This window comes from Penicillium bovifimosum (genome assembly GCF_028826915.1).
Source record: "Penicillium bovifimosum strain IBT 22155 chromosome Unknown utg000001l_segment0_segment0, whole genome shotgun sequence".
Lineage (NCBI taxonomy): Eukaryota > Fungi > Ascomycota > Eurotiomycetes > Eurotiales > Aspergillaceae > Penicillium > Penicillium bovifimosum.
Window position 1 is genome coordinate 1,602,335 of NW_026622710.1, and position 26,073 is coordinate 1,628,407.

Sequence of the window (26,073 nt, forward strand, 5' to 3'; positions counted from 1 at the left end):
GCCGACACCTCCATCGTACGTTGTATATGTTGTACAGTGTTTAAATCAGATTATCAGATCCATCACTTCCAGTATAGAGTGCCTAGCCAAGAAGCCACTCATACATAATCATGAAGACTCCAGTCACAGCTCCGTTCGGCCAATGGAAGAGCCCAATCAGCTCTACCTTGCTTGGTGCTGACGGTGTTCTTTTTGAATCGGTCGCGGTATGTTCAACGTCGAAACTGAGAGGAGACCGAATGCTAACGAATTCTATAGACATCCAATGGAAAGGTCTATGTCGTTGAGGGCCGACCCAAAGAAGAGGGCCGAGGCTGCATTGTCGATTACTCTGGCCCTGAGGCGCACGATATCTTACCTACGAAGTATATGCCCCGAGATCCAGCAATGCATATATTAGAAAGCTAATGGAATATATTCAGTTATGATGCTGGTACCAAGGTTCATGAGTATGGCGGCGCCTCGATGATCGCTTTCAATGGGTATATTGTCTTTACCGATCGAAAGGCACAAGATCTCCATAGACTTGATCCCTCGACTGGCCAAGTGGAGCAGATCACCAAGACTGACGCTGCCCTTCGCTATGCTTGTACATCCGCTACAGGCTCTTTGGCAGACGAGCAGCCTGGATGGCTCTTGGCGATCGAAGAAGACCACTCCAAGCCCTCGCCATCAGAAGTGCGTAATCGACTTGTAGCGGTCAACCTGCAAACCAAGGAAATTGTCAATGTCGCCTCCGGTGATGATTTCTATAGCGCTGCTCAATTTTCCCCCGATGGCAGCAGGGTATGTTGGACCCAGTGGTCTCATCCAGATATGCCATGGACAGGAGCCCGCTTGTATGTGGCCAAATGGAACAATGGTGAGGTCGCAGACGTTCACCTTCTGGCTGGTGCTCCTGAGAAAGAGAGTGTTAGTCAGCCACGATGGGGTGTTGATAACACATTGTATTACACAAGCGATGTTTCAGGCTATTGGCAGCTCTACAGATGTCATATTGACACACTACGATCCGAAAGGGTAGCCCTTGATGGCCTGGAAGATGTGGACTTCTCGCAGCCTGATTCGCGTTTGGGAAAGTACGTTCAAGAACTCGAGGATGCACCTTGTTAGTTGCATGCTGACCTTTATTTTCTTGCTCCAGCTGCACATACGTCGGACTGACCCAAACATCCATGATTGCGTCGTACACAAAAAACGCTCGTTGGAGTTTCATACTGATTGATCTGTCCAACGATTCATGGCAGGAGATGAACATACCGGTGACGGATACGATCATGTTGGCAGATACTCCACTGTCGGAAACTAAGATCGCCCTTCTTGGCTCAAGTGAGACAAGCTTGAACACTTTGTTCACTTTGGACATCGCCGAAACCGCCAAGCTCGATGCGCTCAAAGTAACTTCTGAGTTCCGCATGCCAGTCTCCCTAATCTCGAAGCCGGAGCATTTTTCCTTCCCAAGAGTACATGGTGAGCACCTGGAAGGGAAGGCGCATGCCATCTTCTACCCACCTCAGAACCCAGATTACCAGGCACCTTCCGGCACATTGCCACCTCTGATTGTGTGCCTTCATGGCGGGCCAACGTCTCAAACCGGAACTGGGCTGAACATTACGGACCAATATTGGACTTCTCGAGGTTATGCTGTTGTCTGGGTGAACTATGGAGGTAGCTCCGGTTACGGCCGAGCATACCGGGATATTCTGAATGGGCAATGGGGTGAGTATTCCGTCCTCCTTATAGCATGGATATCTCGGCCTTTCCCCTGATGCTAACCGACCATGAATAGGAGTCCTGGACACAGCCGATACTGCTAGCTGTGTGTCATACCTAGCATCGAGCGGTCGAATCGATCCTAACGGTGTGGGCATACGGGGCGGAAGCGCAGGTGGCTACATCGTACTCCAGGCCCTTTGCGATTACCCCAGTCTCTTTGCAGGCGGCAATTCGTTGTATGGGATTGGCAATGTCAGGGCTCTCTGTGAAGATACCCATAAATTCGAGAGCCACTACGCATTCGCCCTATTGTTTGAGCCCGGTGCGAGCGAAGACGATAAAGCCCGCATCTTCCGTGAGCGTAGTCCTTGCTTCAAGGCAGACAAAATCACCGCGCCATTGTTGTTGCTTCAAGGAGACATGGACCGGGTTGTTCCTCTGAACCAGGCAGAGGAAATGGTCGAGGTGATGAAGAAAGCTGGTCGAGAAGCTAAACTGGTCATTTTCCGAGGGGAAGGTCATGGCTTTAGGCAGGCGAAGAGTCGAATAGACGCCGTGGAAGAAGAGGAGAAGTGGTGGAAGAAAGCTTTGTTGGGAATGGGGGAATAGAATTCCAACGACGAGTAAGAGGTCTGTGGACCTTTATTGAAGTCGATTTTGAGGATTGTATCCTTTCACAGGTTGGAATATTTGGGCTCTTCAAAATAGGAAACCTGTCCTGGTATTTGTTGGTTCGTGGATGTAGAACGCCCTAGGTGGTGGACTGTGAAACACCCTTTCAAAGCTATCGTATATAGTGGTGGGATTAGTGGGGAGGATCAACAACTATATATTGGACTATAGATCTTGGCTGGCGGTCTGGTGTCAGCGAGATTCCCATTTCCTTCGCATGGATGCCTAATGGCGGCTAAATGAGGATCTGAAACACGATTGCGACAGTACGTACCAATGTTTGTTAGCAGAAGCGTATGAAGTCGGTCTCATGTGCTAGTTAGCGCACAGGCTCTTACATGCTAGTAGATGCAGTGTATCTCGTGACGTCCCAGCTGCCCTAGTTATGCGTCGTTATTCGTTAGGTAAAGAGGGCCTAAAAAGACAGAGGAGGAATCACCCCCGGGGAGATATACTCAGAAAAAAGCGGGTCCACAAGGGATGCAGCAACTTGTCTGATAAATCTTGAATCTCCTTCAATCTCAAGTTTCGTCAATCGTCAATTCTCTAAACGTTCAGCTCCTCACTTACCTGAACTTGACTGACTTGTCCGAACATCGTTGATTTGAAGCCGAAGATATCAAAAGCGACGGTTGCTCGGGTGATCTTCAGCTCCGACTTGCGGGAGAAACAAACTTCCCCACTCGACATAATTTCCCCCCTTTGTGCTTGTCTGATCTTCAGTCCGAATCGGAAACCGAATCTTTGAGGCTTTTCCACCTTAGTGATTTGCTTCTGAACCCTGCGGTCATTTCCGATAACCCCACTGTTGTCAATCGGCCCTGAATGTCTCCGCCATAATGTTGACGGTTGAGAAGCAATGGATTAACGTGCAACAAAAGACCTTCACCAAATGGTATGTAGTCTGCCCCCGCCTTACCTCGCCGCATGATGCAAGGAACCCTAGTTGACCATACTAGGCTGAATGACAAACTGAAGGCGCGGAGTTTGGCCATCGATGACTTGGTCACTGACCTCTCCGACGGTGTATGTGCTCACTTCTACCCCGCCAATGTCAATTTGCTGATCGCGTGGCCTGGTATAGGTCATTCTCATTCACCTCCTCGAAATCCTAGGAGGAGAGTCCCTCGGTCGATACGCATCAAAACCCAAACTGCGCGTACAACGATTCGAAAATGTGAACAAAAGTTTGGATTTCATCAAGGGAAGGAGAATTCAGATGACGAATATTGGAGCTGAGGATATTGTGGATGGTAATCAAAAGATCATCCTGGGGTTGATTTGGACCTTGATTCTGCGGTTTACAATCAGCGATATCAACGAGGAAGGAATGACCGCCAAGGAAGGTCTGCTACTTTGGTGTCAACGAAAAACAGCATGCTACGATGAGGTAGAGGTTCGGGACTTCTCCTCTAGCTGGAACAACGGCTTGGCCTTCTGCGCACTTCTCGATATTCACCGACCGGATTTGATCGACTACGAGGCGCTAGACAAGAGCGACCACCGTGGGAATATGAAACTGGCCTTCGACATCGCATCCAACGAAATCGGCATTCCTGACCTGCTGGACGTGGACGATGTCTGCGATGTAGCTAGACCTGATGAGCGCTCCCTCATGACCTATATTGCCTACTGGTTCCATGCCTTCTCACAACTGGAAAGAGTCGAAAATGCCGGACGCCGAGTGGAGAAGTTTGTGAACAATATGCACGGTGCGTGGGACATGCAGAATTCGTACGAGCGCCGAACAAGGGAACTATTGCGACTGATTCGCGCCCAGCGCGAGCACTGGAAGAATTCCACATTTGAAGGAACATACAAGGATGCCAAGGAACAGTCATATCAGTTCTCGCTCTACAAGCGGAGCGACAAACGCCAATGGGTAGCTGAGAAATCTGATCTGGCTGCTTTGTTGGGCAATATCAAGACGAAACTGGGTACATATCGTTTGCGCCCTTACGATCCACCCCATGAGCTGAGTCCAGAGAATTGCGACAAAGAGTGGGAGATCCTTACTCGGGATGAACATGAACGCAGCCAACTTATTAACGAAACAATCCGCGACATCAAGAACAAATTGCGCCGCTCCTTTGCCGACAAGGCAAATGACTTTGCACTGACATTGAAGACGCTGTCTTTAGCAATCTCTGGGTTGGATGGTGAAGTTGAGGACCAGCTTCATCATGTCAAGATGCTGAACGATAAATTGCCGCCTCTTGACGCCTTCCTCGATACCATTGCAGAAGTAGATCAACAGTGTGCAGAGGCTAATATCGAAGAAAATGACTTCACCACATACACTTTGGACGAGCTCGCATACGAGCTAAGTCTCGTCAAGTCCAGCATTTCCAAGAAGCTGGCTTTCCTTGACAACCAAATGGTTGCTCGCAACATGACTAACCTGACTCCTATCCAATTGGAAGAGTTCGAATCGGTCTTCCGCCATTTCGATCGCGACTCTTCCAACACACTTCAGGAGCTTGAGTTCTCCGCCGCACTGGCCAGTCTAGGACTTGTCTATGACGAGGAGGAGATGCACCAGGTTTACGTCCAAGTTTGCGGGCAACAACGCCTGTCGCAGAATGCCGGTGTCAGCTTTGAGCAATTCATTACATTCATGGTCAGCGTGACAGAAGACCAGAACACTGCCGAACAAGTCTTCCAGAGTTTCAAGGAAGTCGCTGATGGCAAGGTATGTGAAGCCTTTCTTTGATTCTTCAATGTCACGATCTACAGTTGTTAATCTTTACTGTAGCCTTACGTGACAGAACTTGATCTCCGACACTCGCTCATCCCAGACGATGTGATTGAGCATTTGGTCAAGACTATGCCCCCACACGACGGCCCCGATCTACTCGAGGACCGCGAGTTGCCCAAGTACGACTACATTAGCTTCATGGAAAAAATGCGAGAAGTGGGCCAAAACAATGAGCAATAATTAGTGTCATGGAAGTCGATATTTTGCGCAGCATTACCGGTGATTATGGGGAATTTGCACTGGCTTGGTGTTGCTGTGTTTCTTGGTGTTTCTGGGGAGAATCTTCATGTGTATCTAAACTCGTTCTCTCCCTCTGCTTTTTCCAGCTTCGTCTTGCATCCTGGGGTTAGGTGGTTGTTCTCTGTTACTACTTATTTTGTGATGGTATTGTGTATGCTTTTCCGTTTAATGATCAGGATACCAGGTGAACGTATTCGCCTTTTGAGATCATCGGTGGCCATGGCGCCGGGCTTGAGCAAGTGAAGATAGTCAATTCGAGAGAAATCAAATTATCAAAGGTCATAAACAGTAGATTTTCGGCGCATTGTTGACTGTTCAAAGTCAAGTGAACAAGAGGTCAACAATAATGCTCTAACGGAGTACTCCGTAGGAAGTGGGACGTCGATCATTGCTACATTTAACCTGGCACGTGACTGCCCCCAGATCCGCCTCGGAGATGAAGTTGATCCTGCGGCTCATTGTACTCTTTGACCACTCGTCCTTGCTCTGATAACTTTCTTTCAACGCCAATCTAATCTAGAATTATTGGCAGTCTATCTCTTCCTTTCTTTTATCATTCCTTTCAAATCGCATTTTCCGCCACATATTCCAAGATGGACCGCAGCTTGGACGAGATCATCGCGGAAGATACGGTAAGGCTCCAGCGAGCAAACTAATTGAGTGTACGACTGACATGATTATCTCGCAGCGAAACCGCGGCCGCACCTCAGGTGGCGGTGGTGGTCAGCGTCGCCGCAACAATCCCGGCCGTCGCCACGAGCGCGATGGCGTCAGAAAGGTATGTCGAACCGCACTCGCAACTGAGGCTGCGATCCAGAGTCACATTGGCAAGGCAGCGGCACTAACATGATGTTGTCTTTAGGTCCGCCCTCCTCTTCCTCCTCTGCGAAGTCTCCTCTTGCTCCGTGACAATCGTAGCCAGTCCTTCGGATCGCTGGGACTCGACGTACAAATCACGGCAAAGACATGGACCAGGACTTTGCACGGTATCTCATCTGGCCTTGGAGCTAACGCTAAGTCTTCCAATAACAACAGTCATACTCCGCAGACCGTGTTGACCTGAATACGTGATTATGCCTCCCTGATACCATGGTAAGCAACTTACTGACAAGCCTTTAGGGACTGGGTCCACGACAAATTCGACGACGATAGATGTATGTGGCTTTCCCACGTCAGCCGGACTTTCTAACAGCATATGTTCAGCCCGCTCCTCCCGTGGAGTCCGCAGAGGTCGCGACGGACCAGACTCTGATCGGTATGGAGACTACTTAGGCATGGGCCTTTGCCTCATCAGACTACTAACTTGTTCAATAGCACCAGCTCACTCACCAAGGTTCGTGTGGAGAACCTCCACTACGACATCACCGAAAGCGATCTCGAGGTATGTCCAACCGAAGTTTGACACAACAAGACCAATTCTAATAATGTCTTTCCTTAACAGGATCTCTTCGGCCGGATTGGACCTGTTTCTGAACTCACTCTCAATTATGACCGCGCTGGACGCTCCGAGGGAGTCGCTTACGTTACTTATGAGCGCCTGAAGGATGCACACACTTCTATTCGGGAATATGACGGAGCCAACGCCAAGGGCCAGCCCATCCGTCTCTCACTCATTCCCGGCCGTCGTGAGCGCAACCCCCTCGATTCCGCCCATCACGCCAGATCCAGCCTCATGGACCGCGTTGAACGTCCCCGTGATACGCGTAGCTTGAGCCCCCGATCTGATGACGGTGGCCGACGCCGTCGGGGTCGCGGTCATCGTAGCGACGTCACCAGACCCGCTCCCGAGAACATCGACCGCTACGTCCCCGGAGACCGCTCCAACCGCTCACCCAACCGTCGCAACGGAGGCCGACGCCATGGTGGTGGTCGCGGCAACCGCGGACCGACTGGGCCCCGCTCGGATGGCCGCCCGCGCAAGACCCAGGAGGAGTTGGACCAAGAGATGGAAGATTACTGGGGTGGTGCGAACACTGGCGCCGACGAAGCGGCCGCGCCCGCCCAGGACGCCCCTGTGCAGGCTGCCCCGGCTGCCAGCGCGCCTGCTGCTGACGACGACATCGATATGATTGAATAAATTCTCCTTTCTCATTCGACCTGGGGGAGTTCGCTTGCTTTGAGGATTCTTGATACATTGGGTCTACAACGAACATTGCTTCGATCTTTGTCATGAAACGAAACATACTCGACGTTCTTTTCACTTCTTCATTACTTTTCCATTGCTGAGGCTTCTCGGCTCCAGAGCTGAGATCCTGTACTTTACCACCACCAAATTGTAACTGGGTTCATATTCATCCTCTTCCTGCTCCTTTGTACAGCACTCTTGCGGGATTTCACTTCCTTCCATGATCGTCTCTCATCCCATTTCGTGCGCTGGCGAACTCGGAGCACTGGTCTGATACTCAAATCTCGGTTTACGGCTGCATCAATGGTGTTCCTCCGGTCTTTTTCTGTTTTTTTTGCTGGGTCAGCAGAGGGAATGGACAATAGCTGCACAAATGCTATGCTCAGTGGGTAACTCGCAAGCTTTCTTTTCGGTCGTGAGCCATCTCACTAGCCCGTGGACAAAGAATGAGAGACTGCAGGTCACAGCCAGTGATGGCTCCAAATAAGGATAGATAAGCACAAATAATAGTGGGAAAGCTTTTCTGCGGTCTTTTTCTGATTTTGTACACTGTCACTATTATCAAGCTTGAGGGTTTCACCTCCACAGCCCGTAAGGGTCCCGGCAGGCTTTCCACAACTTGATAGTTCCATCCTCGCTACCCGTTCCGTAAAGCTTGCCATCGGGGGAGAAAGAAATAGACCAGATAGGGCCATGGTGACCCTTTTGCACCTCTGCCGAAGGTTAGCATCACTCTGCACTTGAACAAGCAACAAAAGCCACAAAAGTAAGGAACATACCGAGCTCCTCATCTGTATTCAAATCGTAAACCCGCGCCCAAGTATCATTCGCGCTTCCCGTAACCAATCGACCAGACTCGCTGTTAACCGCAGCACTAGCAACGTCATACTCATAATCGACCTTCTTAAGCAATCGACCCGGCTGCACACCATCAAACAGATAAACACTCTTCCCAGCAGCAACAGTCAAAATTCCAGCATCATTAGGCCGAGTCGCAAGACTGTTCAGCTCACAGGAACCGATCGTACCATCAACAGCATGCTCAACGATCGGGCGTCGCGAGCGAAGGTCCCACCAGCGAATCTTACGGTCTTCCGCCGCAGTGGTGATGACATTGTAATCCTGGTTCCAGACGATGGACTTGATCGTGCCGCCGTGCACGCCCGCGCCGATCTCATAGCTCGCTGGCGCGTTCTCTGTCACCGGGCTGGTTGGTGAGCTGCTGCTACTACTGCCGCCGCCGCCGGCTAGGTCGAAAATGCGCAGCTTCTTCTCTGCGCCGCCTGTGGCGAGGACTTGTGGGTTGGCTTGGATGGGGAATGCTACTGCTCGCACGATGTGTGCATGTTGCAGTGTGTGTAGGCATTCGCCTGTGTAGGTGTCCCAGACCTTGCTGTTTGGTTTGTTTGGTTAGTTCATGTTACCGTTACCTCCAGCTGTGAGGTTTAGAGTTGGAGACGGGGGTGTTTGCATACGCTGAGAAATCGGCTGCTGCTGTTGCGGAAATGGCGGCATCGGCCGAAAGCCTTGCTTGCCATACGGCGCCTTTGTGGCCAAGGAATGTGCCGATCCTGGAGGTTGGGTTAGTTTTCCTGGGCTTTCGGACGAGGCTTTTTAGCTGGCGTACCAGTCTCCCGTGATGCCATCACGGAGCATGGGGTTGTTGTCTGTGGATGGTTAGCTGCTGATCAGGTATGTTGAAACAGGCTTAAGGTAATACCTTTGCAGGAAGAGATGAAGTAGTACTGGTCATCTTCCACGGTGGACGAGAAGCTCAAATGCGTCACCGGACGTGAATGTCCGTGGCAAGTCAGAGGGACCACCTTGGGGATATCTGTCAAAGCCATGTCAGTGAACATGCCAATATCATTTTTGCGAGTCAGAGCTAGACTAGTCACTTACCGGCAGCCATTTTGATAATGTCGAAGGAGAGATTTGGATGTTGATATTAGATGGCCTATCAACTCAGCGTAGCGATGTGTGTCCAACGGAGAGCGCACAACTGAGATCAAGATACAAATCCAGGAAATAGACCCAGAGGAAGTTCAATATGTCTAGTGAATTGAAAGTACTTAAGAGATTCGTCAGAGTCGTCAAGTCATCAAACAGAGACGTGGGGTCGAGGGAAGAGCTGAGACCAAAGGACCGAAGAAAGTGGGATGGGATTTTGTTCCACCACCTTGAAGCCTTTGAAGGAGAGAAGCTCTCTACTTGAAGACTTCCTTGAGCTTGGTGTCGATGGGAATATCGAATTTGAATTTCGAACAATAACGGGCGTTAGGTAAGAGGATACGCGCTAGTCTTGTTTAGGCATAATTGAGACACGTGAGGCTCGTGCTTAAACGACTTGGGACAACGGCCTTCAACTGTGCTTTCACTGCAGTCTTGCTGTGAACGAATAATGAAACTTGGTGAGTGTAATCGATTCAAATGGTTCTTGATTCTCTGTGCGATTGTGCTTTGTTTGTACCTCGGTTCATCCTCGGGTTTCAACGCCGATTTGCTCTCACGAAGATGCAGCAGAGACCTTCTCTGTTAGGGCATATTACAGGCGCCTTGTTGACTCCACCGATAGAAATCAAGCTCTTGAAGGAACAGAAGATGCCATTCTAGTTCGTTATAAGCTGGCCAGGGATTCATGTTTGAAAGGCGAGTCCCGCAAGGAAGCAGGCTGTCCTGGTAATCCTGCATGTAGACCACATATTCTCAGCTTGACGAGTCTTATCCAAGTAATCATAAGGATCTCCGACTGCATCGTGTCTCTGCTACTGCATAAAACCGCCTTCTAGCAGGTTCCCCCCAGATGGCGTTACCGCCCACGTGATGATTACTGATGGGCGGGGCGATCCCCCGGAACGATCAAAGGACAACAACATCCAGGGGAGCTTGATTGATCATTTATTCCGCGTTGATACCCTCGAGTTTCTACTTCATCCATCTCCTATCGTTTCCCTGTTCCCCCCTACAAGTTTTTATGTATGCCTGACTTCAAGCTCTCCGCAACTTTGGAGGGCCACGGCGATGATGTAAGGCTCCTTCCCAGCGTCAAGACAGACGCCAATTGACCGCGCACGAGAGCCACGCAAATAACTGACATTGCTCTTGTTTGACCTAGGTTCGCGCTGTGGTCTTCCCCAATCCCAACGTGGTCCTTTCAGCCTCTCGTGATGCTACAGTTCGTCTTTGGAAACTCGTCTCGACCCCGCCCCCCGCATACGACTACTTGATTGCTGCACACGGCACCGCCTTCATCAACAGCCTAGCCTATATCCCACCCACATCCGAATATCCAGAGGGCCTTGTTCTGTCAGCTGGACAAGATGCAATAATTGAAGCCAGACAGCCCGGTAAGGCTGCCGAAGATAATGCGGACGCAATGCTTCTGGGTCACACCTCCAACGTCTGTGCCCTGGATGTGTCTCCGAATGGCAGATGGGTTGTCAGTGGCAGTTGGGATTCTACTGCCCGATTATGGGAGGTCGGGAAATGGGAGTGTGCTGTTGTACTGCCGGAACACGAGGCAAGCGTTTGGGCCGTGCTGGCTTACGACGATAACACAATTATCACGGGTATCGTAACCTCGCTCCATTTGAAAAGGATTTTATGCTAACATTATTCCAGGCTGTGCTGATCAGTACATTCGAGTATACAACACCTCGGGAACCCTCCTCGCAAGCGTACAGAACTCGAATGACGTCGTCCGGGCATTGTGCAAGCTGCCTGCCTCGAATCCTACAGGCGCCAACTTCGCCACGGCTAGCAATGACGGAATAATTCGTCTTTACACACTGCAAGGTCAACTTGTCGCCTCTCTGCATGGCCATGAAAGCTTTATCTACTCGCTGGCTGCGCTCCCATCTGGTGAGCTGGTAAGCTCCAGTGAAGATCGTACTGTGAAGATTTGGAATGGGACCGAATGTGTACAGACAATTACCCACCCTGCAATCTCGGTATGGAGTGTTGCAGCCTGCGCAGAGACCGGTGACATCGTCACGGGTGCTAGTGACCGCATTGCTCGTGTCTTCAGCAGGAGTCCTGATCGTCATGCAACTCCGGACGCTATTCAGCAGTTTGACCAGGCCGTCAAGGAGTCGGCTATCCCAGAGCAGCAAGTTGGAAAGATCAACAAAGAGGAGCTACCTGGTCCAGAATTCCTCGCACAGAAGTCCGGAACCAAGGAGGGTCAAGTCCAGATGATCCGAGAGGCTAATGGTAGCGTGACCGCTCACACCTGGTCATCGGCAACACAGGAATGGGTCGCTATCGGCACAGTGGTGGACTCGGTTGGAAGCAGCGGTCGCAAGACCGAATACCATGGTCAGGATTACGATTACGTTTTCGATGTGGACATAGAGGATGGCAAGCCCCCACTGAAACTACCATACAACGTCTCCCAAAATCCATATGAGGCTGCCACCAAGTTCATTGGAGACAATGAGCTCTCTATGAACTACCTAGATCAGGTCGCCAACTTCATCACCCAGAACACTCAAGGTGCCACTATCGGACAATCCGCCCAGGAGCCTGCAGGCGCCGATCCTTGGGGATCGGACCGACGTTACCGCCCCGGAGATGCCGCGGCGTCTGAAGAAACCCAACAGCCACCGGCTCCCGAGCCACGCCCTAAGGTTCTCCCTCAGAAGATCTATCTCTCAATTCGCACAGCAAACCTCAAGGTCATCACGAAGAAGCTTCAGGAATTGAATGCAAAACTCGTGGCCGACGGGGCGAAAGACATAGCTTTGAACCCCTCAGAGATGGAAACGGTCGTTGCCTTGTGCAGTCAGTTAGAATCATCTCAGCAGCTCAAAACTTCGCCTGAAGTCGAGGCTGGGGTGCCCTTAATTTTGAAGGTCGCCACGACTTGGCCTGTTCCCAATCGACTGCCTGGTTTAGATATACTTCGTCTGCTGGCCGCGGCTGCGCCATTCACAGCATCGGCGGTGTATCAGGGCGAAAATGTCGTGTCGGGTGTGATATCCAGCGGTGTTTTCGAGGCCCCTCTTATCGTCAACAATGCAATGCTCTCTATGCGAGCATTCGCTAATCTCTTTGAGACGCCCGAGGGCCGCGATTTGGCTATGAATTCATTCGATCAGATCCTAGCGGGAGTGAAGCTTGCCTTGGCTAGCAGTGGAGATTCACCAAACCGCAACCTTACAATCGCCATCACGACACTGTACATCAATTTTGCCGTTTATCTGACCTCCGAGGGTAGGGGCCAATCCTCCGAATCGGCAGAACGCGGTCTTGTGCTCCTGGAGGAGCTGGTTCGGATCATTTCTGGGGAGAAGGACTCCGAGGCGGTCTACCGAGCACTCGTGGCGCTTGGCACACTTGTGGCAGTGCTCGGGGAGGAGGTCAAGAGTGCTGCTAAGGAGGTCTACGAGATTGAAGCTGTTCTCACCAGAACCTTGGCTTCGGGCGCAGGAAAGGAGCCGCGTATCAAGGGTATCGTTAGCGAGATCCGAGAGGTTCTTTAAGAGCTCGGTATATTCTACTTGGTTTGCATCGGCTAAAGAGACATGATTTCTAACGACGACAACGCAATTCCCATACAAAGACTATTCATTGCCTTCTCTTCTGCTGCATGCTAGATACCTAGGTTTAAACATGTTTTCGTGTTCGATTGAGTTGTAGCACCCTCAGTTATTCTACTACAGCTTGCCCTCGGCATCAACCCCGATCTCCAAAACTTGATCGACGCCCTGATACTTCGGCATATCAAGCCCGTATTTCTCCGCAATGTTCTTCGTCAAGAACCTACCACCAACAAAATGCCTGCCCCGGTAGTGTGCCACGCATGGCTTGGGTGCAGTCAAACTAATCAGTGCGCCTGGCATAAATTTCGCACCAGGACCTTCCTTTGGCGGTCCGCTCTGGACATCCCATGAGCTCGGGGCATCGACGCTCAGCACAGGAACGCTAGCGAACTCGATTTGCGAGACGATGTCGCCAAAGGGATCGCGCAATGGCCCACCAAAGGAGAAGCCGAAAATGGCGTCAATGAGGTAGTCTGTTGACTTTAAAGCTGATGGAAAGTCCGTGACGAAAGGGATTGATAGGTTTTGGAGTTGGGTTTTCAGGCGCTGGTAAAGCTCATTTTTGCCCTCTTTGGGGTAGTATACTGACGGTACATAGCCAAAGTGGGCTAAGTGCCGAGCGGCTACGAGGCCGTCTCCTCCTGGTGTATTGTTAGAGGCTGTTGTCGTTCCTATTGCTGCTGGCAGTTGTATGGGGTCCTTCTTACCATTATTGCCTGGTCCGCAGACTACAAGCACGTTCTTCCCCGAGTTGGGTGGGTGAACTCTCCATACTGGTTGCCCATTGTCAGTACGCCATGAGTACGGATTTAAGCTTGATGGAGCTTACCGGCTTCCGCGACAGACAGCCCCGCTAGCTCCATCAACTGGTCTAGAGACCAGCCGCCGGTCTCCATGAGGTCCTTGTCAAGCGAAGCAGCATCTTTGGCGGAGATTGCCTGGCGCAGTTGTGAGTTTAGATGCTCTCGTAAATAAATTAGAGAATCGAAGTATACCTTCAGAGACATAGTTGCTAGTTTACTGTAGCGACGAATGGGGCGAGGAATACGAAGACGAGTAAGCGTCGAACGGATCATACAGGTTTGTTTAAGTGAGACTCAGTTCATCGACCGATTGAATGAAGGATATTGACAGAAGTTGTCCCAATTAATCCAAGAACCAGCTCATCTACTGACGGTCCTCACACCATTACATCACCGATATCGCTAGTCCATTTTGGGTTGAACACGGATCAACAGTTCTTCCGCACCGCCCAGAACTTTTGCGGAGGACATCCGAGACCATCAAAAGGCCCAGCTTTTCGCCCTCATCATTTGGAAAAGCATCACACATCCGCCAAAATGGTCCTCCGGATTCGTCTCGCACGCTTTGGCAACAAGCACAACCCCTTCTTCAACATCGTCGTTGCGCAAGCCCGGTACGTGGTTTCTCCTCGTCAATTGATGTTTTCCCCGATCCGCCGGGCCCCCAACGCCAATCACTGCGGTCACGCAGTCTAGGGCCCGAAGTGCTTGGAATACACTGTGCTTTTATATAAGAAGAATTGGAACTGACGCTTTTCTCTTCAGCTCCGCCCGCGGCGCTAAGCCCCTCGAAGTCATCGGCACCTACAACCCCATCCCGAAACGTCCTACGAACCTGTACGAGGAGAATGCCAATGCGCGCCCATATAAGGAGATTGCGCTTGACCGCTCACGCGCAAAGTACTGGCTTGGTGTTGGTGCACAGCCGAGTGATCCCGTTTGGAAGCTGATGAGCATGGTAAGCTGGACCCTTGTTTCTGTACCCGCGAGAGTTTGAGGAACGGCGAGATTCAAGGGGTGCGGACGGCTATTGTCGGGAGGTTTTAGTCTCTGCAGACCTCATGGACTCATGATGGTTATAATCTGTCGATTGGGATTATGTTGGTATTATACGGATAGCTTTGCTAACTCTTGGTTGTCTCTAGGCTGGTCTCGTTGCACCGAAACCAACTACCTTTGACAAGGCATGAATTATCGGTGTTCTCGTGTCTGACTCCTTGCTTGTTTGAGGCCGCGTGGCGCGTGGCATGCTTGAACTCTACATTGTCGAGTCATATCAAGCTTTCTTCCCGCCGACGCTCTTTGTGTAATCGGCCGAACAACATCCGGGAACCTTGGAAAAGTCAAGCCATCGATGACGGGTCGACCGCCCTGGCGCTGGATTTTCTTTCTTTCTAGTCTCTTTTATTGGCATTTTTGGCGTTATTGAGTTGCCTTGTGGGAACCCTCTGTATATTATGTGGCAGCCTGACTGCCTCGATTCTACTATGTAAGCGGTAGATGAGCCGCAACATGAACATCTATTCACACGATCTGGATCTGTCCACCACATAAAATACCCAACACATTTCGACGAGGCACGTACCGAGGTATGTGGTTTGGCGTGTTACACTCCTTGTCCATAATTTGCTCATACAGGTGTTGAGTCATGAGGTATCAAAATCTCCTGAACCATACTCTTCATGTAGACAGCCCTCAAATCCTACTTCGTAGTTAATGTCATGGGGAGATTGTATTTGCCTGTCAACCATAAAAGCCAAAACACCTGACGCGCCTATGACCGCTCCAGGCACACGTTTTGTAGAGCTAACAGAGCCCCTAAGTACTTAGCTTCTCTCCACGGCCCAACCAAACGAACCATCGCCCCCTCGATAAGCCAAAGTCATTTCCCATCCGCAGCCAATCCCATGTGTTACCGGGGTTAGGCCCGTGGCAATTGGTCAGCAGCCCTGGAGGATCGTCAGTTTTTGACTTTCGTGATTCCATGGATGTATCAAATCTACTGCGTAGTGAAAAGTCCGGTGATTATGTCGTAACTATATGTAGGTGAGTTGATGTATCAGGTCAGGAAGAGGACCGGGGATGAGGTAGTCGAAAGCCGTTAGCTCTTACGATCTGGTCTGATTAACGGCAACGGCAGATGTGGAAGTATGTACCCAAGAATCTGGTTGAATGGCAGCCCTGAACGTATTATTGTATGGACTCGGTACTGGATCTTAGTGAGATTCAGTCCTTCTACAGGGATGTTCTCAAATAGTTACCAGTTCCAATAGTTAGAGTAATCTCTGACATCCCTGAAATAATGTGGGTGTTTCATTTTATGGAGCCCCAACCTTGTGCAGAGCCGGGGTCACGGCAAGCCGCATAGGCACAGACTTGCATGGCCGTGCTTTTCTATTCTAGAAGAGACATGTTTTCTTGATCCACCCCGTCGATCCGATCCAGTTTATCAAAAAGAAAAAGAGGAAGAAAAGGGAAAAACCGGGGCATTCCACAGTCAAACTCGGGGCACGCACTTGGCACTCTGCAAGCGGCTAGGTTCCAGGGCCACACTGTAAGACTGTGTAAAGTTGTGACTGTGTACTGTCATTTAGTTTGGGGTACATCCCCTAATAGGGGGATCTGCATACAACCCCATGTACATGCACTGTCACATACCCGTTCCCCATTGAGTCGCGTCGTGAAAGCAGATCCATGGATCTGGCACCTGTGGACTGCACTCGACCGTTCCGGACTCTTTTCTTCTTTCCCCCCTCCTCCCCCCTGCCTGTCTTTCTCCCCTCTTTCAACCTCTCTCCCTTTGGCATCCATCATACACCCATTCTTGTCCATTTCACCATCTTTATCTCAATCGTTCTTCCAGTGCCCCGCGCATAGTGCACCTGTCGCAAATCCGATGAGACACCCTTAGTGAACTCGACATTCGATCGAATCGTTAATCGCCTTCCCTCGTTTCCATCGCTGCATCGCGTTCTCTCGTGTACGCCGAATCTCTGTCGCATTACCGATCACTGCGCCTCACTTCGACTATCAAAAACCTGCGACTCCTATTTTTTAACTTTTAATCACGAACTCTTGGGTCATCCACCCGTGTGTGATCGCGACACCCTGAAGGCGAAAAAAAAATCAAAATCTTCGAATTTCGTGGAGGGATGAGCGGCAGCTCTAGCCAGTCCACTCGCACGAGTCCCGGCTCATTTGGAACTACACAACTCACGGAGTCCGTTTCATCTGGTTCATCGCCCCCACAGCAGTCACTCCCTACTTCGCAAGTGCCGTTGACGGCTCAGCATGCGATGTCGACCGACGTGTATAGCCCGAGTGCCTCACAAGCGCCTTCTATGAATCCATCTTTCTCATACCCTTTCTCTCCTATCGGCACAGCAGCCTCATTCGATAACAACATGCGCTTGGGCGATACCGATCGCAATCTCCAGGGTGGCCTGAACAGCCTCGGTCGCCCCGGAAATGGAGGTGCGATTCTTATGCGCAAATTGCCGCGCAATACGAGTCGCGAAGCGCTTCGCAGTATGCTACTCTTCGCCAAGGACTTCGTCGACGCGGACTTCGTGACCTTGGACCTCCCGGAGGATGACGGGTTCTTGACCGCGATCGCCCGATTCACCACTGTGCCCGCTGCCGAAGAAGCTAGAGCCCTCCTTGATGGCAAGCCAAACTCCAAGGCCGACGCCAATATGGTCGTCGAAATGTACAACGGTCAGATGGGCGCGAATCTGACAAACACGCGTCGCAACACCATTGATCACACCGCGAGCCGTGCGCTGATGGGAGCCTCGAACGGGCCCCTCGCGCGTCAGTCTTCGCGCTTCAACGGCACATTCCAGAGTTTGGAGAGGCTCTCAGGAGCCAATCCCAACCAGACTATCGGCGAAGGACTTCCTCCGACTTCTGAATCAGGCTCGCGTATGCAAAGCCTTTTCTCCCCACAATCTCCGATCGGAAATGGCATTGATAATTTCCATCGCATAACTGGAAAGTCCATGATTGATGAAGACCCGGACGAGGAGACGGGTGAGCTTCTCAAAGATCCGGTGGGATATGCGGAGAATGGCCATACCACCAATGTCTCCGCCGGCCGTCGGGCCACTAACCCTCAAATACCGACCACCCGCTTTGCCAACTTGACCCTAGCAACTAACATGACGTCGCCACCATTGCCCAATTATCCTGGGGGTAATGCCCAGCGCATGGGTGGTGGAACGCCGGGTTCTGGGTACCCCAGCCAAGGTCATGCTTTCCCATACAACGCTCAGCATACGCCTCGCCACAGCCTTCCTGCTGCGAACCCGAATGACCTGAATCCTCCTTGCAACACCTTGTACGTGGGCAATTTGCCACCGGACACTTCTGAGGAGGAACTCAAAGCCCTTTTCTCCAAACAGCGTGGGTACAAGCGACTTTGTTTCCGTAACAAACAGAACGGGCCCATGTGCTTTGTGGAGTTTGACGAGGTTGCTATGGCTAGCAAAGCACTCAATGAGCTGTATGGTTACAAGCTGTCGAACAGTGTCAAGACCGGCATCCGTCTCAGCTTCTCAAAGAACCCTCTTGGTGTGCGCTCGGGTCAACCCGGCAGCATGAATTCGTCCAACTCCGTCTCAGGACAAGGTGCGGTCCCTGGAGGCAGCAGCTTGAGCGGAATTCACAACAACATGTTCTCCGCTGTCAATGGCCCACCTCCTGGACTGGCAGCACCCCCTGGTCTTGGCATGGGCATGCCTGGGCCACCAATGCGCAATGGTGCCGCCATGCATAACCCAGGAAATCAGCACGCTGCTTTGATGGGTAACGTTCCATACAACCCCAACTCGGGCCTGGGGATCCGAAATGGAGCCAATTCTATGATGATGCCATCGCCACCACCACCTTCTAGTGCTGGCGGCACTAATGCAGGGCCGAACTTGAACGGCTATAATTCCTTCTACCCTGACTACATGATGGGTCGCTAAGGCCATCCAAGCGTTATATTGGGATAATGCCCGACATGTTTGAACGAACTGAGGTATCTGGCGCACTGGGGATTGTTTTCTTTTCGTGAGCTAGATCAGCATTCGGCGGCTGCATAACTCTCGGGAGTATTGTTTCGGACTTGCTTTCTACTCTCTTTTTTCTATTCTTCCCCTTCCCCTTCGTTTGCTGCGTGTTCTTCAAACTGGCTTTGCTTCTTTCTGTTGCATGGGAACCCGGGCGCTTTTACATTCCTTTTTCTTTTCATTGGGAGGATTGCATTTCAGGTCATTGCCAAACTTGTATTCTTATCTGGTCGGCGCGAGGCGCTCGAACAGCGCGTTTGTTTCTGCGGCCATTCGTTTCGTTCACACCTTCATACCCACGTGTTTTCTTGCTTGTTCTGTTCTCTTGCTCGATAATCCTAGGCAATGCACACTAATGCCGTGTTTGCTGTCTGCCTGGGAGGGGATCTAGGGGAACTGTTATCTACTTTATTTCGACGTGATTCCCCCTGTTTGTTACATCTATCCCCTGGATCTTTTCTCGATGCATCGTCTGCGTGGATCGGAAAGGATATTGCTAATTTACTTGCCTTTGCAATGCGTCGTCTATTTCTATGCAAGTACGAAAGAGGGGTCTTATGTGGCTTTCTTTAGCTTCTCTTCTAATATTTCTCTCAACTCAAATGGCACGAGCTATGGAAGGACATGACATCGGCTTACGGCGACCACATATTGTCCCAAGGCGTTCTGTTTTTATCTTTCTCCTGCCAATCTATCCACTCATACCGGCGGAGGCCAAAAGCGTCTGGTCCATGCATTTCTGCTCTGATGCTGCTTTTCTTTCTTGCCTGAATACCCGCTCGTTCCGCTTTGAGTCTGGCTTGCTGCTTTTCCAAGAATGGATGAGGAAATGAGGCATGTTGTCTGTTATTCTTTTCATCTATCTTTTTCACCCTCGTCTTGCTTGGGGGTTCGATACCGATACATTTGCTTCGAACTGTACTTGATACAATGAACTGGTTTCAGCTGCTGAGACGCGATTGATGCATATATGACCAGGATGTAGGATAAACTATCGTACAGACCGATGTATACTCGAAGTGATTCTTCTGATTGGAAGGTTGATTCAGATAGTGTGAAGTCAGGCCGAACGAATGAGTGGAAAGCTGAGAAGTATGCATTGATCATCTATTTGTGTCTTCCTACAAAGCTCTGTAAGAAGAAGCCGAGAAATTAACATGAGAATACGCAGAAAGAAATAGGAAGATGTTCCTTGCCCGTATCTTGAACTCGGTTCCTGTATACTCGGTGGGGCATCACGTGAGGACACTACCGAGAAGTTTCTTCCCCTGCAAACATCGACACTTCCCGCGACACCCCGACCTCTGCCCATCCCTCAATACTTCAATTCTTGCTGCAAAAGGGTCAATGGCAGCTGGATCTCCTTGATTCTTAACTTCCAATACCTTGGTTTAGTTTGACTCAGTACTTCTCTCTCATTCCCATAATATCCCTCAAGATGGCGCCCCGGATACAGAGCCGGAGTGTGTCCAACACTCTTCTTCCCTACCTCACATCTACCTCCTCTTCATCTTCAACAACCTCCGTTCCTTCATTATTCTCCACCCCATCACAATGCCTTTCCCGTCAGTTCTCCGCCACGGCAGCACCACAGACAAAGCTCCGTCGGCAGATGTTCGAATGGCTCAGCACCGAGGGAGCCGCTTTGAAGCACCACATTCCTGGAGAGACCAACTATCTTACTCGCTTAAAACAGCGAGGAGGTTCCGACGGTCCGGACAGCAGGCGTCCATTTCCCAACAACCAAAACTTCATTAGCGAGCCGATCCTCAGTGAAGAGCTCCGAAATGAGGTTTATAACCGCGTTGTGACCAAGGGACAGAGTGTGCGAGTTGTCAGCGTGGACCTTGGGATTGATATGCAGCGCATTGCAGCTGTGGTGAGATTAGTGGAACTGGAGCAGAGACAGCGCAAACAGGTAAGCCCGTTTCCCTCTGTTTTGCCCTCTTTCCTTTTGTTCCTGTCGGACTTGCCTCCAGTCCTCCACGCATATGATGAGTCACAAAAATCGATTAGTCTTGAAGACACCTACATGGTTATACCCTTTTTTGAACTGAATTGTGTTATGTTACTTTTACATTTTGGATTTCTTTCATCTGGTCGTATGACATGAACTGACGAATTCCAAAACAGGGTAAACCCTTAGCTCTGCCTTATGCCCGGGCCATCCACGAGATGGTCCCTACCACACCTCTTGCCGAGCAAGGCGAACGCCAACAATTCCACGAACCCATCAACGACCTCCCCGCCCACCCCCTGACAGGAACCCAAATCTTCTACCCCGTGCCCGAATCTCGCAGCTTCACTCGTGTGGAGGCCGGTCGCGTCTTCTCCGCGGCCCCCGCAATGGAGCACTCCGAGGCTGGCGCGATCTCCCACCCCTCCGATCTCGCCGAAAAGATCATCGAGAATCCCAATGCCACCGGCTGGGTCGGCAAGGGCGACAACCGACGCCAGATCCTGCAACCCGCTGATGTCCGCATCCCCCACCCCCACCTGGTTTCCCTGGAGCGTGACCGTATCACAAACCCCAAGGAGCGTCTTGCCGTTGCGGATGCCCACGCCAAGCGACTGGAGCGCCAGGACGCCGCTGAGAAGAGGCGCCGCGAGCGCGCCGCGGCTCGCCGCGAGCAGATGCAGACCATCGTTTCCCCCGAGGAATCTCGCTTCGACTACCGTATCAAGGATACTGTCTACACTGCGGAGACGACCGGCAAGGATGGCCGTGCTCCGTGGGCTATTGGCCGTCGCTACGGAGTGCCTCACCGTGACCGTACACGCGGCGAGGTCAAAATTCCTACGCGTGTGGACGCTTGATATGTTTCCTCTCGGGATCTGTCTTTGATTTGTGTTTTTCAGCATTTTTTTGGCTACGGCCTCTGTAATTTTACTTGTACCCATACTGTTGTATGAAGGAGGGCTGATCATTATGTACCTATATCCCAACCCATTTTACATTCTCCATGGCTCCATGTTACACATATTCCCAATCAGTAGCTGAGTAGATCTTCCATTAAGACCGAAGACACGCCGAGCAGCCTCATAAATCCACGGGAAGGAGCCTCGAATACCAGACTCAGCTGTATATAGATCACAATGCACAGCACCTTGCCAACAATAAAGAAAACCAAACCAGCTTCATATCCCCATCGCATTTCCCTCAACCTCAAGAACCTACTGTGTAGAACCTAGAAAATTCAAATAGAACCCTAACGAGCCTCCCCAACAGACCGACACCGCCTCCTCCTCGTCCCAACCCACCCAGAGATAGCATCAGACTCAGATTCCTCCTGCGTCCTCGAACCAAGCAGCATACTCGAGATCGAGGCAAACGCCGTCCGCAACCAGGTCTTATTTGCCGCAGGCGTAGCAGCAGCCACGGAGACCGGCGCGAGTGTAGTTGGAGATTGCATATTGGATTTTGCTGGTAGCCCGTGGGTTATTTTGCTGAGCGAAGCGAAGCAAATTATATAGATTGTAGTTATGGGTGGTTTGGTGATTGGTGTTTTTGGTGGATTGGTATATCCGAGCAGCGTTCTGGGATTATATAGAGTAGTATGCAGAGCACGTAGTATGTAGTACGTATTGAATGGTAGATATGGAATGAATCTCTCGAGTCGAGTAACGAGTTCTGAGGGGGAAAGTCGAGTATTAAAACTAATGTCGATAAAGAACACAAAGAATACGGTCACATGCGAATATAGAATGCTATATCGCAGGTGACGGTTGGAATGGATTTGGGATCACCTGATGGACAGGCACAACCTTGGAAGGGGGTTGGGTCTTTGTCTCTTTGGCTTTGGGTGGGGGTATGAGGTTCCACGGATGAGACTTTTGAACTTGGAGCAGAGAATAAGTACACGTTGTCACTTGTCAGCTGATCAGATGTGTTGTCGAGGTCCAATGTTACTTCAGATGGTAGGTACTTTGTTTGAGCTGGGGTATTGCTTGAGATACTGTGCTACCAGCCTACCGTAGCTGCGAGAATACGATAGAATGGAATGCGGATATGCAGGTAAGACACTTTCTTTGTCTGGTGCTCGAGTGATGGTCAAGACTCTATGAGTGAGGTCTTTTCATTTATCCCACTACCTACTGTGTACAACCTTCTAGGACTGGGGTAGCTATGGAATTCCAGGGTGAGAGGCACACAAGTAAACACTGATACCATGAACTATTCTACATAGCAATATAATGCCCGAATAAATACACAGAGCCACAACGAGAGCAGAAAACTATACAATGAGACCAAAAAAAAGAAAGGCATAAGGGACATCTCGTTCGTGTATATGAGGATGTCTAATGCATGGAAGTGAAGATCAAAACAAAGTCGACAAAAGAGAGCCAGAAAAAGGTGGCACAGGCAAAAGTTATGCGGACATATAGTCCTCAAGCGACCAGATATAAATGACTCAAAAGAAATTCCAAAGGGCGAGAAATAGCGACAAGATAGCCAAATCCCAGGGAAGAAGCGCCCATACTACCCATGCCAAATGGAAAACCGGTATAGGAGAGAAGAGAAAAGAGACGTCGCTATGCGGGGTATCCAATGGAAGAGATAATGGTCGAAGCAAATAGGAGAAAGATCAGAGCAACGGTTTGCTTAGCTTTCGTTCAGAGGGGGTATATCGCTAGGTGCTGCCGCATCTGGTGTGGGCAGCTGCGGGCTCGAGGGCGAATCTAATGTATCGGGACTGCCGCTACCCCATGAATCTTCTCGTAGGAGTTGCGCAGCGTCGGGGAGGGAGGGCCTGTCGGTTTCGTCTGACTTCTTGGCATCCGCACGTGAAATAGAAGGCGACGAAGGCTCATGCGGCTCTGTGCGATAGCCACCCTGCATTGGACTGGCTGATGAGTCGATGGCTGGCGTGGCCGGCGAGGCGGGACGAGGAGAGTCTACAAACCCACGCCATTTCCGCCAGCCTTCGAAGTCGATCAGGGCCTGCATGCAGCCCCATTCCGTCACTTTCTGCTCGAGCCAGGGGAATCCGACGGGCTATGGGGAAAGGTCAGCATACAGTTCAGAATCAACAGCAGCAGACGAAACATACCTTAGTCAAGAAGTCGTTGCAGCCAGCAGCCAATGCCTCGTGTCGATCACTTTGCAAACTGCTGGCTGTTAATGCGACGATGATGACCGGACTCCGGAACAACGAAAGATCGCTTAAAGTGTCCTGTTCACTGACGGTCCGGTGGAGGCCGATTCTCCTGTCCGGTGCAGAGGTATTGGCCGCGCTGAAACGCCCAGAGGCTGTCTTCGGGAAGACACCAATGCCATTTAAGCGCTCTAGACGCCGGATCTCCTTGGTGGCATCCAGACCGTTCATCACGGGAAGCTGGATGTCCATCAGGACCAAATGGAATCCGCCTTGCCTCCACTTCCGCACTGCCTCTTCGCCGTTCGCTGCGCACTTCCACCGCACTTTCAACCTCTTCATAAAGGCCTCCAGAAGTTTTTGGTTGATGATATTGTCTTCCACGATAAGGACATTGATTGGCGGGACGGTGCCGTCGATCAATCCGCCAAACATTGTACCGGGAGAAGTGGCGGCTTTGGGCTTTCTGAGCGTGCGAGGTGATGCCGCTGGGGGAGTGTGTGATTTTGGCTGCGAAGACTCTACTGGCGGTGCTGCCGCAGGAGGCGTTGGCAATGTGGGCGCGGTGGAAGGAATAGACTGAGAATGAGGAGACATCCCGGCGTCTACGGGACGTGTTAGTATTCCGGATGAGAGCAACGGTCCTCTGAGGAAACATACCTATTACACCAGGATTTTGAGTATGAAGCGTGGGAGAATTTGTTTTGTGTCGTGTAAGCGGAGGTCGCTGCCCTGGATGCCCTGGAAGCCGTCTGCGTGTTCCGGGGGATGGCAGCGCAGGAGCAACCCCCGTGTTCAGAATCGAGATCGATGGTGCACTAGCCGTGGCCGACGGAGGGTGGACCGACGGCGAACCTGCGGTCGCATTGACCGGCGGCATGAGAGGGAAGTAATCTCCATGCTCGCCGGGTTCCGCGTGGTGGTGCTGGTAGATGGAATGGCGTGGCGATGGCTTCGGGGTTCTCCGTGTCGGCGCATCGATCACCAACGCTTCCTCGATCGTTTGCCCACCGGGGTAGTATGAATCGAGGATCGAGGACAGGACCTCCTCTGGGCCCAAAAGACGCTCGGTGTGGCCTCGATTCGAGCCATCCCGCGGCGAAACCCGAATCACGATATCGGGCGAATCAAAGCTTCGGCCTAACGAGTTCGTATATTTCATGATCACCTGGTCCCGGAGCTCATCCACCACTGCGTCCTCTCTGCACGGCACCAAGGTAGCCGAGCCACCCGGTCGTTTGACCCAAATCCGACGTGTGACCATCTCGCAAGGAATGTAGGGAGTGAAACCACTGCCGGGGTCTGAAGAGAAGAGATTTCCTTCCTGTACGCCGCTTATCAGGTGTTGTTGCGTTGCAGGGAGAAGAGATTGCCGGCGGGTCGCCAGGGTAGGGCGCTTGCTCGAAGGGGGCGTGAAGTAAGAGGCAGACGGTCGGCGATCATCCGTAGCCAATTCTGTCACCGGATTCAGAGTCGGGGTCAATTGGCTGTCGGCGGAGATTGGGGTCTGGGATTTCAAGTGGGTGGCGGACTGGAAGGAGGTGTTGTCGGAATGCTGAGGAGTCGCCAACGGAGGTGTTTCGAGGGGGGTTGGACCGTCGCCCGAGATAGGAGTCGGCTGCGAAGAGTTATATGGCTCGGTCAACGACGAGGTACCGGTGCGAGTCCCTGTAGGAGGATGGCGTTCGGATGGAGGTGCCGATGCGGAGGTCTTCTGTTGGGTCTCTCGAGACGGGGGTTCGACCTGGTCTGGAGAACCTATATCCTCGACGGAGCGACCAGCTGGAGCAGAGACGATGCTGTATGCCGGGGATTTGTTGGAGACATGAAGCGGATCAGAGAGGGGGGTTGAGTTGGGGTGGGCACTCGGATCCGCATCCGCTTTTGGAGATAATCGACCGAGCAATTTTGCCTTGAAACGAGAAATTCGGTCGGGCATCGTGACTTTCAAGCCATTCTGGGGAGAAGCACACGTTTTTCTTGTAGCTTTGGGCAGTAACTAATAGTAGCTGAAGAGCCGAAGAGCTGAAGAGCTGAGGAAAGAGGACAAATAGCTACTGAACAAG

General features: G+C 51.3%; 11 protein-coding genes across 11 annotated transcripts; 7 read left to right on the forward strand and 4 right to left on the reverse strand.

Moving 5' to 3' along the window:
* Positions 1-110: 110 nt before the first annotated feature.
* N7515_000608 (S9 family peptidase) lies at positions 111-2,325 on the forward strand (the record flags this gene model as incomplete). Its single annotated transcript, XM_056661352.1, has 5 exons — positions 111-206; positions 259-365; positions 423-1,079; positions 1,145-1,719; positions 1,790-2,325. 5 exons carry the CDS (start codon positions 111-113, stop codon positions 2,323-2,325), a joined length of 1,971 nt encoding a protein of 656 aa, XP_056526518.1.
* A 902-nt stretch (positions 2,326-3,227) lies between these two features.
* N7515_000609 (alpha-actinin, sarcomeric (f-actin cross linking protein)) lies at positions 3,228-5,326 on the forward strand (the record flags this gene model as incomplete). The annotated part of the gene is made up of 4 exons (XM_056661353.1): positions 3,228-3,283; positions 3,348-3,414; positions 3,473-5,080; positions 5,144-5,326. The coding sequence occupies 4 exons, from the start codon at positions 3,228-3,230 to the stop codon at positions 5,324-5,326; spliced, it is 1,914 nt and encodes a 637-aa protein (XP_056526519.1).
* A 653-nt stretch (positions 5,327-5,979) lies between these two features.
* Positions 5,980-7,463, forward strand: N7515_000610 (putative RNA binding protein; the record flags this gene model as incomplete). The annotated part of the gene is made up of 8 exons (XM_056661354.1): positions 5,980-6,018; positions 6,075-6,164; positions 6,249-6,332; positions 6,422-6,453; positions 6,506-6,540; positions 6,590-6,641; positions 6,701-6,767; positions 6,828-7,463. 8 exons carry the CDS (start codon positions 5,980-5,982, stop codon positions 7,461-7,463), a joined length of 1,035 nt encoding a protein of 344 aa, XP_056526520.1.
* A 624-nt stretch (positions 7,464-8,087) lies between these two features.
* On the reverse strand, positions 8,088-9,423 carry N7515_000611 (WD40 repeat domain-containing protein; the record flags this gene model as incomplete). The annotated part of the gene is made up of 6 exons (XM_056661355.1): positions 8,088-8,224; positions 8,291-8,904; positions 8,987-9,082; positions 9,139-9,178; positions 9,232-9,345; positions 9,414-9,423. 6 exons carry the CDS (start codon positions 9,421-9,423, stop codon positions 8,088-8,090), a joined length of 1,011 nt encoding a protein of 336 aa, XP_056526521.1.
* Positions 9,424-10,489: 1,066 nt separating this feature from the next.
* Positions 10,490-12,994, forward strand: N7515_000612 (WD repeat PLAP family protein; the record flags this gene model as incomplete). The annotated part of the gene is made up of 3 exons (XM_056661356.1): positions 10,490-10,537; positions 10,627-11,080; positions 11,133-12,994. 3 exons carry the CDS (start codon positions 10,490-10,492, stop codon positions 12,992-12,994), a joined length of 2,364 nt encoding a protein of 787 aa, XP_056526522.1.
* Positions 12,995-13,168: 174 nt separating this feature from the next.
* N7515_000613 (NADHX epimerase) lies at positions 13,169-14,130 on the reverse strand (the record flags this gene model as incomplete). The annotated part of the gene is made up of 4 exons (XM_056661357.1): positions 13,169-13,695; positions 13,762-13,827; positions 13,884-13,992; positions 14,050-14,130. The coding sequence occupies 4 exons, from the start codon at positions 14,128-14,130 to the stop codon at positions 13,169-13,171; spliced, it is 783 nt and encodes a 260-aa protein (XP_056526523.1).
* A 264-nt stretch (positions 14,131-14,394) lies between these two features.
* On the forward strand, positions 14,395-15,047 carry N7515_000614 (mitochondrial 37S ribosomal protein bS16m; the record flags this gene model as incomplete). The annotated part of the gene is made up of 3 exons (XM_056661358.1): positions 14,395-14,471; positions 14,623-14,815; positions 15,003-15,047. The coding sequence occupies 3 exons, from the start codon at positions 14,395-14,397 to the stop codon at positions 15,045-15,047; spliced, it is 315 nt and encodes a 104-aa protein (XP_056526524.1).
* Positions 15,048-17,009: 1,962 nt separating this feature from the next.
* Positions 17,010-18,827, forward strand: N7515_000615 (RNA-binding protein; the record flags this gene model as incomplete). The annotated part of the gene is made up of 1 exon (XM_056661359.1): positions 17,010-18,827. One exon carries the CDS (start codon positions 17,010-17,012, stop codon positions 18,825-18,827), a length of 1,818 nt encoding a protein of 605 aa, XP_056526525.1.
* A 1,522-nt stretch (positions 18,828-20,349) lies between these two features.
* Positions 20,350-21,728, forward strand: N7515_000616 (mitochondrial 37S ribosomal protein mS45; the record flags this gene model as incomplete). The annotated part of the gene is made up of 2 exons (XM_056661360.1): positions 20,350-20,829; positions 21,045-21,728. 2 exons carry the CDS (start codon positions 20,350-20,352, stop codon positions 21,726-21,728), a joined length of 1,164 nt encoding a protein of 387 aa, XP_056526526.1.
* Positions 21,729-22,120: 392 nt separating this feature from the next.
* On the reverse strand, positions 22,121-22,324 carry N7515_000617 (uncharacterized protein; the record flags this gene model as incomplete). Its single annotated transcript, XM_056661361.1, has 1 exon — positions 22,121-22,324. The coding sequence occupies one exon, from the start codon at positions 22,322-22,324 to the stop codon at positions 22,121-22,123; it is 204 nt and encodes a 67-aa protein (XP_056526527.1).
* A 1,190-nt stretch (positions 22,325-23,514) lies between these two features.
* On the reverse strand, positions 23,515-25,946 carry N7515_000618 (CheY-like superfamily; the record flags this gene model as incomplete). Its single annotated transcript, XM_056661362.1, has 3 exons — positions 23,515-23,907; positions 23,963-24,612; positions 24,668-25,946. 3 exons carry the CDS (start codon positions 25,944-25,946, stop codon positions 23,515-23,517), a joined length of 2,322 nt encoding a protein of 773 aa, XP_056526528.1.
* Positions 25,947-26,073: the final 127 nt, after the last annotated feature.